This window comes from Pholis gunnellus (assembly GCF_910591455.1).
Source record: "Pholis gunnellus genome assembly, chromosome: 1".
Lineage (NCBI taxonomy): Eukaryota > Metazoa > Chordata > Actinopteri > Perciformes > Pholidae > Pholis > Pholis gunnellus.
In genome coordinates, this window is record NC_136528.1 from 18,697,178 (window position 1) to 18,710,120 (window position 12,943).

Genomic DNA, 12,943 nt, shown 5'->3' on the forward strand with positions numbered 1-12,943 from the left:
AACAGCTCTCCTCTCTGCTGTCTGCTCCTCATCTGCTTCCTCCTGTGTTGGAAGCTCCTCTTCTGATCCATTCACAACTATGTGATCCACTTCTTTTAATGTCGCCATTATGCAGTCACGCCATGTATCCCATGATATCTAGAAGAAGAAGAAACGAGAATATACCAAAACAACCTGTAAGAGGTACATTAAGTTTCACATGTCAAATTGTTTTGTTTTAAACGTCAGAAACGTTACACCAAACGTTACTCACCATCTTCAGTCTCTGTTTTTTATGTTTTTTTGTCACTATTCCCATATTAGAAAGCACCTTTTACAAACAACAACAGCCACTACCTATCGTGGGGAGGTGGCTTTCCGGTCGACAGAGTTTTTCCACAGAAGCGGTGATGCCTTTAGAGAGGAGCTGCAACACCGTCGACATAGCAACCCGGCGTAGAGGCTGCACCGGGAAGAAGTGACGTAGATAAAAAAAAAGAGGAGGGGGGGGGGTGCGCTCCAGATGAATTATTACATCTAAGCAATACGTCTTAATTTACACGATAATCATGTGATGCATGTAGCATGCATGTAGAATATAATACAGTAAAACAGAATAGAATAGAGACTTCATGATTGGAAACTATCATGTCGAATTGTATTAACACATTACAGATAATGACCAAAATACAAACACCAGTGTGTTTAAAATCAGTCATTTATTTCCTGTTGACCGAGGATCACGCCACATTGCGAAGTAGAGGAAGTTAGAACCGGTTTGTCTCTTGTGAAGGAGGAAACCATTTTGGTTTGTTGCAACGTTCAGTTCTGCACGTAGAGCTTCGGCAGACGTCACACTCGTCAGCTGTGAGAGGACACTGCACGTTCCCCACATGGAAAACGAAAACGAGCGATGGTCGCTGCCGAGAACGACGTGTCTCTCTTTTAATTATTTTTGCAATAAGCAGACAGTGTGATATATATTTTTTCACAAACCGACATTTAAAGGGACGGATCTACAGGAGCAAACACCGGCTTGGTTTATTGGTCCAGAGCGGCAAAGTGTCAGCCTCTGACGCAGCCGGAGCACCTATCCGCGAGGGAGACGCTGACACCTGACGGCTGCATCTCTCGACACGCCGGTCTTCCCCATCACGACCACTTCGGCTCTGCAGTGCAGGAACTGCTCCATTTTATGGAAACGGAGTCGGTGCATCCAGTCGTGGTCATGCTTCCCCCAAAAAATTGCCTGCCGAGGAACTACAGCTGCATTGCCGGACTGTTCGGAAGCCTGGCAGCGGCAAACCCGCGGCTTGATGATGGGGACGATTTTGATATGATTAACGATGCTTGCGAAATCACCGAGAGCCCCGTGGTGGACGAGAGACCACGGGGCAGAGAGATCTTCCTGAAGCCGCCACAGAGCCCAAATCTGCGTCGGAGGTGCAAGTCGCTGCCTACATCCACAGAGAGAGCAAAGTTAGAGATATCCCGCAACAGAAGTCCAACCAGTCAGAAAAAGGTCCGGTTCGCCGACTCCCTTGGCCTGGAGCTCATTTCAGTCAAGCACTTCGATGATGCGGATGAGCCAGAGGTGCCGGAGCGCATATTGGCCAAACTACCCAAAGGACACCTCCACCTTAATCATTTGGACACGAAGTTCCCGCGTGCCCCTGCGCAGTCTGTGTGCATGGAGTTGCAGTTCACCAACCCAGGCACATTACCCGGCTTTGTGCAGAAAGTGAGGGAGGTGAAAGTCATGTTAGAGACCGTTCAGGCGGACGAATTCAGCCTCTCCGGGTTTGTGCGCGTGTTAAATATGGCTTTCGAAAAGAGCGTCTCTTTGCGGTATTCTCTGAACAACTGGATAACATTTATGGACAGTCTGGCGTCCTATGTTCCCGAGTCAAACGAAGGTGACACTGATAAGTTCTGTTTCAAGATAGTCATGCCCACCTACCTCGACAACGGAGGCGCATTTCAGTTTGCAATTAAATACTGTGTCGGCGGGAAAGAGTTCTGGGACAACAATAATGGGACCAACTACAAAGTGCGGCGTCACCGGTTCAAGATGTCGCCACCGCGGGAATGGGAGAATGGATGGATTCACTTTATCTGAGCTGTGTCGTGCTTGTCGTCTGCAGTGGCAGACTGCGTGCGTAATTTGCGCGTTACTGATCCCCGGGTACCTAAAGTATGACTGTAGCTTGTTATAGATGTTCTTTTCTGCCATTGCCAGCTACACACAAAGTTGTGACACTGAACATTATTTCACATAATAATTCAAATATTTGCCCCACTGTGGTAACAGATTTAGGGTCGAAGACTACAGCAAACGCCTTTGATAGGTGCCTGGAGAGGGATCCTGTTAGATAATTTGCCTTGATGTCAGGGCTCTGTGTACAGCTTGGTGCCCTTTGGGAGGGCATGGTCACGTTATGTAATGTAGAAACACGTGCCACGGGAAACGTGCTGGGCAATGCCTACTTTGGGCATCACTGTTCCTTTCAGGAGGTGCTGTAAAATGATTTGGTGGCACTGTGATGTTTAAATTATCAGTTTGTTTTGCATGCGTGCAAATATATTGTCTTGATGGGAAGCAGAAAGCATCTTGGCTGATATGGATATCAAGCGAACCTAATAGCATATTCCTAGTAGTCTCCTGCAGGCTGGGAGAAACATACGCACATTGTCTTGACAAAAAATATTGGCAGGTTATTTTATATAAACAAAACAAAAAACAATTTCCCCACTGTCATGCCATTGAAAATGCCTTATTTAAAGCCTTGATGTGGGAAGTTGTGCAGTGAATATTTTGAATACAGTAGTGTCTTCATTTGGCGTAACTAAACTAAATGCATTTGATGGCTATCGTCCTTAAACTTTCAAAAATAAAGTATAGAGGCATTGGGAATTAGTTAGTGTCCATACATGGAGGCTTTTAATCTAGAGACACCATACTTAGTCATAAACCAGCCATATATTTGCACCTATCCAACACACATTGTATATTTATTTGCTGAATTATTGCAAAAAAATACTTTCCCTTACCAAAGTTTAAAGGCAATGAAAACGTTTCCTCTAGAAAAACAATTGCTTAATTATAACAGCATCATGCATCAAATCATAAAGTTTAAGTTTATAAAGCATGGGCTTCAACACTCGCATACTGTAGGCTACTGTGATAAGGAACCACTTGAGCGTGGTTGTTGTCCCACCAAGGAAAATACATTTAGTAGCAATGTTTGCCATGTTAAATTTACCTCAGATTACATGCAGACCTTTTCGCTTCTTCTTCAGGTTGATCGTTATAAAGCAGATGTTATTTTCACAGTAATTATTTTCTTAGAGATACAGAACACAGTGTGTATTCATTTCTATTGGTGATTGCATCGTGTAACTGTTTTTCCTAGGGCAGTGTTTTTAACAAAGTAGCTATTACACAGACGTATGTGTTTAACTAGCTGTACAAGTAAATGATGATATCCTCAGTCACCACTGTGCATGAATAGTGCTGCTTCTTACACCTGACCGAAATGACTTGATACTTAATTTTCATACCATAAACCATGATTGATGTTAATCAACCAGTTTACCATTTCCAGCCAATCCATACAGTTTTAAGAAATCCACTGGTGGGCAGTCCTCCAAACCTGCTCCAGACCATATGTGATCACGTACTTTGTGGTAAACAGGCTTGCATGTCGTAGGAAACCGAGTTTAATTAAAAATGCAAATATTCTTCATGCTTTTTGTAAGTGTATGATATTATAGTATTGGCCATGTAGAACGTTGAGACTCCAGTTCAGCAAGTAGAGGAACAACAGGCAGGATGTTTTTAAATCCAGCATACTCTGACTGTAACATGAACATCACTTTGTCCAGAGGGAGGCTCTCCATTTAATGAGGCCATCAGGTTGGGATGTGCATAAAGACTATTCCTGTAACCACTTAGTTTTTGGAGCAGCTCCACTGTGAATCCATCAGTAATGTTTGTCTCTAAATCTGATAATGTTGTCAATGCTGATGTTGTTCGAATAGTTTTGCTGAAGTGATAGATTGCCAGCGCTGAGTTGATATTTGCTTTCTCTACATTTATCACACACAGACCTGCATTTTCTCACCTGTTAGTTTCAGTACACTGTGGATATAAAAGGTCTGGCCACGGCAGAGCTTACTGTGTGTTATGTTGTTAAATCAGTGGGTATTTGCAAATTGTCTGCTTGGTCTGTGGAAACTTTGCTCAAACATTCATGCTGTGCAATACTAGAAAACATTAATTATCCAGGATGAGACTTCTGATGGGGTCCCGAGATGCATCAATACCAATTCATCACTGCCAACATAGATTATGTAGAGTTACTACAACAATGTAGAGTTTGAGATTGCTTAGTTTGCGTGGCATAAATGACATTGTCATGTCATGATGTGGAAACTGTAAGATACCAGTGCACAGTTTTAGCCTGGTACCCCCTACACTGCTGTTGTTATTGGTGCATCCGCACCATAAACAAAATGAAGGGCTTCTGGTCTGATTAGATTTTCACCTCAGTGAATACATGACATTTTGCACCACAACTCACTGATATATAGATATGTATATAAATGTCTTAATGTTTCACATTGAATGTCTTCCTGTTACTGTTCTGTGTTGTGTGTATTTTGAAGTATTTTAAAAGATAAATTGAGAAATGAATTGGAAAAGTTGTCTTCAGATGATCCTGGGAAGTTGGAAAATAATGTATGAGCCCAAACTTAATGAAATCCTAAAGCACACTTGCTATTATATTTAATTATAAATATACATATATATATCTTCAATATCATACTATCTGCTTGTAACAAACTGCAATAATCTGTCTCAAAATCATGTTTGCTGCAGAATCTCCCTTGAAATATGAATGAAATTAATACATTGCAAACAATTGTGTACATTGCCTTACTAAAATATAAGTTACTTAGAGACTGGAAAGATGGAAGAATGCACGTGCTTGTTTGTTAAAAAGTTGTGATTGATGATGAATGAAAACATGGACTCTGGACAATGACAGGGGGAACATATCTGGGCAAGATAGGTAAGGCCAGATGCACTTATGAGCGACTTATGATTGTAGCTGATACTGAGCAGACTCAGCCAAAGCAGGTCTAATGCACTTTGAGCGAGAACAAGGAAAGGGGCAGGGTTGAAAGTCACCATATATATGAAATAATCCTCTGTTAATAGCTACTTCATAAGATGTTTTCCATTCTGTGTCCTGTTTTACTGCCCTTTTCTGTCACTGTGGAAAGCCTAAATCATTCCTGTCTTATTAATAACCATCGTATGGCACTGAATTGTGTGCCATACAGTTCATTTTTTGGTTTTGTAAATCCTATGCAACTCTCTGTTATAACATCTGCAGTCATTTGTCTATAATCTATATTGTGTGCTGTCTTTTATTTTCTCTTTTGCAGTGAACCATGTTTGCATGTCTAACATACCTTTATTTTTACATTTAGTTTTTAATGTAACCTATATTTTGTTAATAAAGGCATTTGTGATGGAAACGAAATGCTCCACCAGTACTTACAATTTTCAAAATCGCCCAGCATTATCTTTAAACCATAGCCTACCTAGAATACAATTTGTTGCAAAATAGTGTATTAAATTGTTCCAAAATCACTTCTCTTTGAATCTAGAAATACTTAACAGTTTATTTTATTGTAATATAAAGTAAGATGTTACTGTTTGTATATATATGTGCTGTGTGTGCAGAGCTGTGTTTCCTAAGGTGTCTGACCATTGGTCAGCTGAGCATCTCATTTGCAAAGGGCTGCTGCTGGTCCCCATTCATAAAGCAGCACACTGCAGTGGGCTTCAGGCACCGCCATTGTAGACACGGCTGAGGACATGTCCTTGAATCGATAACAGTCTGACACCCCGCCCCCTTCTGTTTATGGAAAGGGAGGGGGTTGGAGCCTGAAGCAGGAAGAAATGCAGAAGCAGACAATACAATGTCTCATAAAAAGCTAATCTTAACATAGTATGTTTTATCTTTTTCACTTTTAATCACACCCCCTTGCAAGTATGTCTTCAAGGCCCAGTTTGTCCATCTATTTAACTGTAGACAGACTTAACAATGCATCTGCTTGTTCCTCTAATCAGCTTAAAGTATTTTAGTTAACACATATCAAGATACATTAAATCCACAATGTCTACTTCTAACAAGCATACCAGCTTTCTCTCTAAATAGCATATTATCATATTATAAAGAATAAGCCAACTGGCACGCAATTAAACAACGCCACAGTCTCTAGAGGCCACCGACAAAGCCTCCAACACTTTCATTAAAGGGATTAAATGGCTGATAATGGCACTGTCATATTATGCGGTCTTGACTGATGGAAAGTAAAGTCTGATAGTTGTTTTATTTAGAAAACTAACAATGAATGTGTGCTGCATATTTGTCTGCAGCATTGTCTGTGCATGTGTAGCAGGTGTATGTTGTGTAGGTGTATTTGGGAGCCTTTGCGTCAGATTAGCAACATGATCCTGCCTAATCTTCATGTCAGTGATGACTGAGCTGTGTTGACCCACATTCAGAGGAACGTTAAGGTTCAACTTTGCTTACTTATAGTCGCGTTGAAGGCACCCTGACAGTTTGTAGCTTCTCCGCATGCCAGCTCAATGCTTTCAACAACCAGTCAGTGTGAGACCCATATGGCCAGTCAATAAAAACCTGCTGTGAGATTCCAATTTAATTCCAAAATTAGAGCTACGCAGCAGCTTTTTCAAAGTGGAAAATCCCATAATCACCCAGAATACAGATAAAGAGAGATTAAAATAACCAATGTCAGTGAGTGGTGAAGCAGGAAATTAAGACATGCACAGTTTAATTAGACTGCCGTGTGGCACATTTGTCTTATCTGGATTTTATTTGACTGTTTGTCCGTGCAGTTACTACACTGTGGTAATCAGGAAACATTGTGTTATCACTGTCTGTGTACCAACAGCTGCTCATGTAACAGCCGTGGACATGTGATGATGACGCTCGGATTGTTCTGTCCCTCAGGCGTCGGGCTTAATTAGACTGCAACCGCAGAGACATTTTCATCCCAACTGCGTAGCTTCTCCCGCCACATTCGAATTGCGGCCTGCGGCTCTAATAAGGTGGTCGAGTCGACGCACACAAATTGTTTCTAGTTTAAAAAATTCATGTGAGTCATTCAGAGAAATGCTGTGCCATGACATTGATCCTGACTCAGGCACCATCCAGGGCTGCAGCGTAGTGTACAGCCATAACCTTGTCTCAGTGAGCGCTGGACCTAAATATTTAATTAGCTAAATGGTCTTTGACAACTTGGGAAATGTATTGTTGTTTTGAAGTGTCTGCTCGCACCAAGATGACTTCCTTGTTTCGTTGATTGCGACAGTTTCTTGTGCATTCTTCCTCTTTATTCTCCTCCTAAGTGTAAATTGTGTGATTTTCTCAAAACTGTTAAAACTGAGCTTTCTCCCTTGTCTCACAAAACATTCTTTACTAAATACACGTACATTCTCTTACTCACAAAGAGTTAAAAATCAGATGTGGCAGGAGTCAGAGTGAATCCTTGTCAAACAGCCTACTTGGCTACCTTTCTCATCCTCTTCCGCCTTTACGGCACATTTATTATCTTACCTATCCCCACTGACTCTTCCATGCTCAAAAGGTGTTTTTGTTGTCAGTATACATTTTCTTTATTGTCTTAATTAATTTGATCCTGTGAGTGTACATAATGTACTTTCATGTCTTTTGCTGTAATTGTGTGAATTCTTTATGAAAGCCCAAACTTTTCACATGTGAAAGGTCCAAAGTCAACTTGTAATCCAAGTGCTGTGAACCAATGTGCTGTTTTTAGAGTTGTCTAACCGTTCACAAAGACATTCAGTGTACATCGTGAAATATTGATGGAGGTGGCAGCCAAAGATGCGCAGGAATTGCAGTAGACTGAAGAAGATGCAGGTTTAGCTTTTGTCCCATTCATGTGAAAACCTATTAGTTGGTCCACCATAAACAGTCAGTTTCACTACAACTCTGCTTTTTTAGGTAAAGGTCGACAAATGAACTAACATGAGCACACACGCAAATAACCAAGAAAAGAAGAATCATACAACAGTGGGTTCGTCTGTATGTGTGGAAAGCCTTCCTGACTTACAGCTCTCTGTGGAAGTTTCCACTATCTTGAAAAGGCCTGTTTATGAGACATACAAATGATTTGTTTCCCCGCACACTATATTTAGACCTGGTAAAGGAAATAACAGGAAATGCTTTAGCAACAAAACAATGGCATTGTGCCAAAGCTGCATACCACACTTAAGTTCTATAAGCGTTTGTCATTTATAACAGGACGGCCTGAATTGACCCATGTGTAGTTACTGCTGTCCTTTGCTAACGCTGTGGACATTTTGTTAATGTTGCGGCAATGCTTGGAAATTGCACAGAATATATTGCTTTAAGCGGCTATGATCACTAAATCAAAATCAAAGGGAATGCGCCTCATAGCAAGCTTTGGCTCATTGTTTTGCTGTCCAGCCCGCAAGCTTGTTTTGGTTTTTCGTTTTCAGTGGAAATGCTCTTAAGTCCCACTGTATACAACCTGCTCAGCACCAAACAGCAGAGAGGCACATTAACGACGAGCTGGTGAACATGTTGAACATTTAGCAGAGCATTAGAGCATTTAACAGCTCAAGAGCCTGATATTTACCTCAAGAGTTGGTAGAGAGAAACCAAAAGTGAAGCATATTTGAGTAGTGGACAAACACAACTCCATATGAATGATAATGTTGCTCTGTAACGGCTCGATGTGTAAACAAGCAACTGTTTGTTAACAAGTTTGCCATATGACTTAAAAAGTGATGATATGTCAATTTCGTCTTCACAACTTGTTTCCGCTGCTCCAAACAGTTATTGCAGGTTTTACAAAATAAACACTTTACAAAGGGAATACGTCTGACATTGAAAAACTGAAATGAATTTATACGTATCCTGAAAAGTATTTCTGTCAATTGTATGAGACACGTGAATCCAAAGAGCTATACAGGTGGTCATCTCAACCATCAGTGACTGTTTAGTGTGTTGCTGGTCTCCTTCTAGACCTATCAGATCTGCAGGCCTCAGCATTAGGTATTGTTGCTCTGAATAAAACTATTTTACATCAGCATTACTCCTACTTTTTACATTTTTAACCCTTTCTTTTCCTTCCATTCTCCTCTGTTTTCATTTTCTATTAATGAATTTAGTTTCTTATCTGCTTTTCATCCTATCCATCCTTTTGCTGATACTCTCCAATAAATTAAATGTTTATTTGCCCATTCTATTCATTGCTTCTCTTCTCTCTCCTACTGTCCTTCCTCTCTCTATGATCTCACTGTCCTTCTGGACTGTATCTGGTTTTCCAATAACGCAATGAGACCTTGAGACCACAGCAGACACAGTACATTTCTTGCACTGGCAGAAGAACTCCCGGCCAGAGGCACACTCATAAATAATCTGTTGAACCAGACTGTTTCCACACTCTCGTCAGCTCTGCATCATGTCAGTCTGCGCAAACAGGTAGAAAGACCAACTTGGTAGGCACTTATTTGAAACATACATTCAAGTGAATGCATACTGAAGGACCATGTGGTGGGAGGAGATAATCAGCGGAACATTTAGCATCAGTTCCCAGCTGACAGGTCTGCCGCTGCCTCTCTAAAAACACCAAGATAGGTGAGTCACTAAGGACATTGGAAGGATTTTCGCTTCAGTCAATAGTGGTGGCAAATGCTACAAATATATTGTAATGAAGTAGGTGAGCACATATATGATATGTGGTTGTTGTTGAACATCTCTTTCCCAAACATATTAATATGCTGCTATAGCAACATCCTGGGAGGGCCTTCCACAAGAATCTGGCTGCATGGAGCATCAGTGACGTTGGGCACTGAGGTTGAGCGATGACATGTTCATTCTGAAGGTGTAGGATGGGGTCGAGGACAGAGCTCTGTGTAGGCAAGTCAAGGTCTTTCAAACCAAATGTAGAAAAATAGTTATTTATGGACCTGGTGCACAGCGATATTGTCATGTTAAAACAGGACAGGGCCTTCCTTTAACTGTTGCCACAATGTTGGATCCACACTATTGTCTAGATAATATTGCATGCTGTAGCATTAAGGTTTCCTTCAGCTGAATCTAAAGGGCCAAAACCACGAGAAACAGCCACTTACCAATAAAAAAAAAGGTATGTAAACAGGGTTAGAAGGTGGTGTTTTTATGTTGCATATAAGCGGCTGCATTGGGTTTATTTGATAAGTTAATGTGAACCAGGAAGGAGATGGTGGGTGGCACGGTGATGCGGTGGTTAGCAGTCCAAAGACATGCGGGTTAATGGTTGACTCTAAATTAGCCGTAGGTGTGAATTTAAGCGTGGATGGTTGCCTGTCTCTACATGGGCCCTGCGATAAACTGGCGACCTGTCCAGGGTGTGACCTGCCTTCGCCCAATTACAGCTGGGATCGGCTCCAGCGTCCCGTGACCCTGAATAGGATAAGCGGTTTGGATAATGGAATGGTTGCCTGTCTCTATGTGACAGCCATGTAATTGTCTGCCGACATTTCCAGGGTGTACCCCGCCTTCGCCCAGCCCCTCTTTGATCCCCAAATGGATAAGCAGTTACAGATAATGGATGGATGAAAGGAGATGCAGAAAAAGGTATGAATGGACAGGAGCCAAGAGGAGTAGCTGAGATAGTGTCATGAATGCAGAGATAGGACAGAGAGAATGAAAAATTCTTGACTTTTGACTCTTGAATTCTTACCAAGCTTTATAGAATATTAAAATGTCAGAGTTGGTTGAGCTGTGTATTTTATTGGTTTGTCGGGCATGCCATTTTTCAGGTAGTGGTAGTTGCACCCAATGCATGCTTTATGCATTAACCATTTAATTAAATTAGCTGTGTGCGTGTGTGTGTGTGTGGCAGACATTATGATTCTCCTCCTGAACATTTATTGAGGCAAAATACAGCATGAAACTGTTTGTTTAGGCATGGCCTTCATTAGAAAAAGAAAAACTTCAGTTACAATTCTGAGTAAGTTATGTTGCTTGTTTCCCTTCTCAGAGGACTGAGGGTATACTTGTCTACCAGCTATAAACAAGCAACACTGCTGCCTGTGAGTGATCGGGGTCCACCAGAGAAAGAGAGAATACACTCAGCAGCAAATGGAGGTCACCCTTAACGATACTCGTCAGTACAAAGACAGGATATATCAGCCTGGTGTGTCTGTAACAGGAGTCTCTCATTGTGTGTCCCTGTATATGCTCAATGGGTTGACTTTAGCACCCCGATCTTCCGTCCACACCATTGTCTCCTCTGCAGAGGTGCCATGGGCCATTTGTCACCAGGAATGACGTCACTGACTCTCGTCCCCGCCCTCATGTCCAAAAAAACCCCCTGTCGGCTTGTTGAGGAGCAGGAGAGGGCGCGTGAGTGATTCAGCAAAACGTGACTGCTTTCAGTTCAAATATCTGTTTGCTTGTTAGGGGACGTCTCTTCCTGCAGATGGGTGCTGGAGATGTATCAGGCAGAAAGATGCGGTCACGCATGAACATTAAATTACTGTCAGTTTATTTATGCATGCACATCTGTGTGTGTGTGTGTGTGTGTGTGTGTGTTGCTCTGTGTATATTTAGGTTGCCCTCTCTCTGTGTCTGCCTTCTGGTAACCTGAATCGTATCATTTTCCCCCTGGTGGCTACATCTCTATAATCTCTGTTTCCTTTGGGTGCAGAGCACTCACAACAGGTCTCATGAAATAATGATGCTGCTGCACTCTCACACACCTCTCTGTGTGGCTGTCTCCAATCCCCAAGCACTCTCTTGTGTCTCTGACTCTTTCCGACAGACAGTGCAGGTCACATGGAGCGAATGTGTGACTGGACGTGTTGGACGTGTTCCCTTTGCCAGTGACCTTTAGCTCAGCCGCTGACACACACTTCACACTCTTGTACATCCGCTCATGAGTGCAGGAGTGTGCCTGGGAATGGGTGCATCTGTCTACCATCTACGAATTACGCCGCCTTACTTTTGGTAGGTATAGCTACAAATGCTGGATGAGACACATTTCTATATAAATAATTGTATTAACTTCACATGTATTACAGCAAATGTGATTGTTTTAAAAAAGAAGGAACTATCTGTTTTATTTAATTACATCATAACTTTTTTTAATTGTCATTCTCTCTGTGCATTCTGTTTTTGCAGTGTGTCCTGGTACAGCCTCATTATACACTTTATTCTAAAAAGCATTTTCTGAATGCAAGTGTACCAGGGTTAGGGTAGACTCCACAGTCCTGACGTGTGCTAAAGATGGGGTTATTTAAGCACATGCACACGTGCAAGAGAAAGTGTTTCTGTGTGGTGAACCAACCCAACGTGCTTCATGCATGTGTGCACCGAGACTCTGCATATGGTGACTTTTACTCCTGAGGTTTGGAGCTCACTCTCTGCTGCCCTCTTTTGTGCAATCATGTTAAAACAACATTGTCCGTCTGCAACCCGTGTTACTTACAAGTGCTGCAGAGAAACATCAAGGTTCAGACTTCATCAGCATATCAGTGAGACTGTCTATGACAATTCATAATCTGTTCTCATGTAAATCCTTACGTATTGACAACTGACAGCCTTATCGTCAATAACTGTCTGTAATCCTGCATTGCTGTTGATATTGAAAAAGACACATTTGCTGCTCAACACAATTTACCCGTCACACACACACAGCTAAATCCTTTTAAAAGGGTGTAAGTCCTCAGGAAAGTCAGGTTAATGAAAGAGGCTTTGTTGGTGCCCCATCTGAAGGCTTGTGTTCTTGCTCACAGCCCTCTTAATGTGTCTCATCTGTCGTGATGCTCCACAGGTTAGCAGATTACAGAGAACAAACAGAGAATGTGAGCCTGCTGGCAGCAGAGCGG

At 41.9% G+C, this 12,943-nt stretch overlaps 1 protein-coding gene across 1 annotated transcript; it reads left to right on the plus strand.

Annotated features, from left to right (window-relative positions):
• Positions 1–879: 879 nt before the first annotated feature.
• LOC306696193 (protein phosphatase 1 regulatory subunit 3E) lies at positions 880–5,520 on the plus strand. Its single transcript, XM_079159746.1, has one exon. The coding sequence runs from the start codon at positions 1,175–1,177 to the stop codon at positions 2,096–2,098; it is 924 nt and encodes a 307-aa protein (XP_079015872.1). The 5' UTR covers positions 880–1,174; the 3' UTR covers positions 2,099–5,520.
• Positions 5,521–12,943: the final 7,423 nt, after the last annotated feature.